The 3,767-nt window shown below is 34.7% G+C and overlaps 1 protein-coding gene across 1 annotated transcript; it reads right to left on the bottom strand.

Annotated features, from left to right (window-relative positions):
- Positions 1 to 480: 480 nt before the first annotated feature.
- On the bottom strand, positions 481 to 3,700 carry LOC111385586 (aspartic proteinase Asp1-like; the record flags this gene model as incomplete). The annotated part of the gene is made up of 7 exons (XM_023009994.1): positions 481 to 788; positions 913 to 1,010; positions 1,092 to 1,185; positions 1,301 to 1,459; positions 2,838 to 2,961; positions 3,061 to 3,285; positions 3,567 to 3,700. Coding segments are annotated over 7 exons (846 nt in total), but the record flags the coding sequence as incomplete, so codon positions are not given.
- Between the last annotated feature and the right edge of the window lie 67 nt (positions 3,701 to 3,767).

Here is a 3,767-nt window from a genome sequence, read left to right as displayed (position 1 = left end):
TAGAATGAAACAAATGATTATTGTTCAAGACAATATTTAAATGATATATATGTGGACCTTTCTAACAACTTAAACTTTTAGATTAAATGGTTTAACATGGTATTAGAGCAAGCAAATTCTGTACATACAAGGCTTTTATTGGAACAATGTATCTCACCTACACGTAAAGAGCGTGTTTAAGACAATTATTCAATTATATACATTTCAATTACATGTGGCCTTCTTTAACAATTTAAACTTTTAGATTAGATAAAAAATTAGGTTACTTTCATGAGTGTTCAGACTCAATCCGAATAGATTTACCACCATTGTCCACTTGAAAAGGAGTCATGAAAACGTTACCACGAAGTCCATCCAAGTTTCCTTAGACTAAGTCTTACCATGTTATTGTTGTATTGTAACAGAAACAAATATATATGGACGAAAAAAAAAACCAACACTAAGAAATACAAACAAACAATCATTTATATTGCTCTTTGAATGGATCCAAACTAGTCGGTTTACACCAATGAATTTGTTTATGCAAGTGGATGGACATTGTTATTTGACGATTGTCAATATAGTAAGAAGTACAAGATTTAATAATCAGATATATTATATGTAGTAAAACTTTCTGGTGTAGTGAAATTTCATGATCATAATTTGTATCAGCCAGAAAATCAACTTTAGGGCGAATTGAAGTCTTGCTTCCTCTTTTTTCCTGGAGGGATGTGTATCATGGTCCGTGGCTTTGCGAATAGTGATTTAATTGATGATGAAGAAAGAGAATTCTTGGTTCAGTTCTCCCCCTTAACGACAGAAAAAAGGATTGATCAAATTTTCTCACACAAAACAGATTAAAACTTCAGTAAATATTAATTTGAATAATATAATAAGGCTCCTTTATCGTGTATGATAAAAAATGTAACTTACTAGAAAGCTGCGCCGGTAGATCACTGCAATTCGTGTCACCCCAACTAATTCCTGGTTTTCATATTCATATATCACCAGCCTCTGTTGCAGAGGAAGGTCTGTACAGCTAAAATTTGATAATTGGCTTAATAGATAAAGAATTCACTAAGTTATTCTTTAGACGCCTTAGTATTTATTACCTCCAATTACGTTCAGGTTTTCAGATTCCGGACCAAGTTCCTGGCTGTCTAGGATCCCCAAACACACATTATCCTGAGGCCGTTTAAGAGCTTGCTAAATGCTTTCTTCTTCCATTTTTATTTTATTTTATTTTTATTATTATTATTTTTTAATTTAACGCGTTCATAATAATTTTCGGCAGGTTCTCACACTAACAGTAAGATAGTCAAATGGTGCTAGTTGAAAATAGACACGTGTCACTCTTGAAGCTCAAATATAAAGATCCGAAAGAGTCCAAGAAGGCATCTGAAGATGTCACAGGTTTCCAGCAGACGGGAAGATACGGATCCACGACTGGGGTTCCCGCCTTCAATGCCGATTCTTTCACCTGAAAAATTAACCAGAGGATAATAAATTGATGTTGGTTGATGGATTTTAATCATCACAATAGTTAATTAATTTTCATTTGAAGGTTAAAATCATGTGATTTTAGTAATCTTGAAATCATTGGATTATAAAATCCTCACACATAGAAAGGGGAGATGATAACCTTTTTAAGTAGCTTTTAATGGTCTAGTTAATTGTTTCCTCCCTTAGATCTTCTTCCTTCTTCTCCACTAGGTGTATTTCCTTCTCAAGAAAGTGAAAAGTGACTAACCCTAATTCTCATATAAAATATACCAATAAAGTGCATATTTATAATGTCCTATTAGGATTTGGAAATTGCACAAATTTCCTTAAACTTTAATGTAGAAATCACACACATTTTATTGAAGCCAAGAGAAGGATCTAACCGGACTCACATAACCCAAACTCCAATAGATGTTTCCAATTGGGTCAGCTCTTGACCAATTGAGATACATCTATTAATCCCGGCTTATCCTATCAAAAAATCAATATTGCACTCTCGAATCGAGTGATAGTTATAGAAGCAAATTATGATCCAATAACAATATCTTTCGATTATCGTTTCACAAGTCAACCCCCATTTAACCGCCAATATGTTGAAACTGACAAAATGATCGTTTTGCCCTTCAACATTAATTACCCTCTAAATCCCATTTTCATGCGGCAAATTCGTTGTGATCAAATTACAATGTAAAGTCCAACGATCTCATCGTCGACCTACTGAGCTCAGATTCAATTTGCCTAGAAAAATACCTTAAAGTGACGATCATCTCATCTCAATGATTAATGGATTCCACTATTGTAAGTATATGATCTCTAATTGTTTCGGTCCGATTCTCAAAGCATCGAGATGGATCGTCTATTTAAGATTTTACTCGTTGGTACCTCAAAAACTAGAACTAGCAATCAAAAGTACATTACTCACTTAGGATTTAGGTGACCTGTTTGATTATCAAGTAGAATCTCATTTCGAACGGTCACAAATGAGTCATCTATGCGGTTCCGTTTAATGTGCATCGAAACATATTATTGTTCCTATTTCAAGATCTAGACAAATCTTAATAAGAACAATACAATCTTATCAACATAAAGCGTCCAACTTTATGAATCGGTTGTGAACGACATAATTTTGGTCACATCACGAATTGTGTTTTACAATACCCGACCCATCGAGTATACAATTTGTGACATCCTATATGATCATGGAACCTTAGATAATCACTTCAAATTATAATACGCAAAGAAACGAACGTCAATTCATAATGTGATTTTACAGAACACAACTCGAAGAATGGACATCAAGCTAACAATTGATTCTATGGATAACATGCATCATTAAATTCTCTCTTCTGTCTCACCTGAGAAAGAACAGCTTGGTATATTGCAGGGCTGAAGTATCTGTAAGTAGTCCCACTATCCAACGAAAAATGCAACACAGATACGAGAAGATTATCTTCATAAATGATGTCTGCGGGGCCAAGCCTACATGTAATTTTCAAGACGCGTAAAATTAGTCTCTTTATAGTCTTGTGTGAAGTACATTTTGGTATAGATGAACTAATTTCAGTGAATTTTGCTTACTCAAGGTGATCGTTTGCCAGTGACCTCCATGTAATATCTGGTGAATTTGATAGAGAATCTCCGAGGACAAGATATCCAGGGCCATTTTTATCACTCGAGCAAAGGGCCATAACCTTTTTACTGCTTACCTGTGACAAAATACTTGTTTCGCCACTGCCCAGGCCTAGAACTCCATCTGTAAAAGGAGGACAAAGCGAAGGAGAAAATTCTTGATGATATCCGCACCTGCCAGTAGGCAGTAAGATTTGTTTAGTAAGTATAAAGAAAAGAGTAAATAATGTCTGATAGCTTAGCAAATAACAATAGCTCAAAAGGCATTTCATGAAATACCACCTACTTACAGAACTTGAGAAAACCAATTTGCATTAGTCAAAGAAAATAACCTTATAAATCAAAATGATGGAATTACCAAAATTCTTTCCACTCTTTGTCCCACTAAAAAAGTTCAAATAATGGCCACAACATTTAAAACCGTGTTTGATTTGCAAAATGAGAACTCTACTTACCCAAATGTGAGAGTGGGAATGTATTGTAGTTGATTTCCCTTTAAGGAGGAAGAGAGTACGAAGGTGTCCTTAACCAAAACACCGAGAGATGTACCATGTTCTGCATATTCAATCTGTTTCGCGCGGGTTAGTCGCTAACAATTAAAAAGGATTAGACGATTGTGTAAGGGACAAATCTCTTGAGACAAAGTCCCAAAAAGG

This window comes from Olea europaea, unplaced genomic scaffold, assembly GCF_002742605.1.
Source record: "Olea europaea var. sylvestris unplaced genomic scaffold, O_europaea_v1 scaffold3215, whole genome shotgun sequence".
Taxonomy (NCBI): Eukaryota; Viridiplantae; Streptophyta; class Magnoliopsida; order Lamiales; family Oleaceae; genus Olea; species Olea europaea.
The sequence above is the reverse complement of the archived record's forward strand: the minus strand, read 5'-3'. Positions and strand labels throughout refer to the sequence as shown.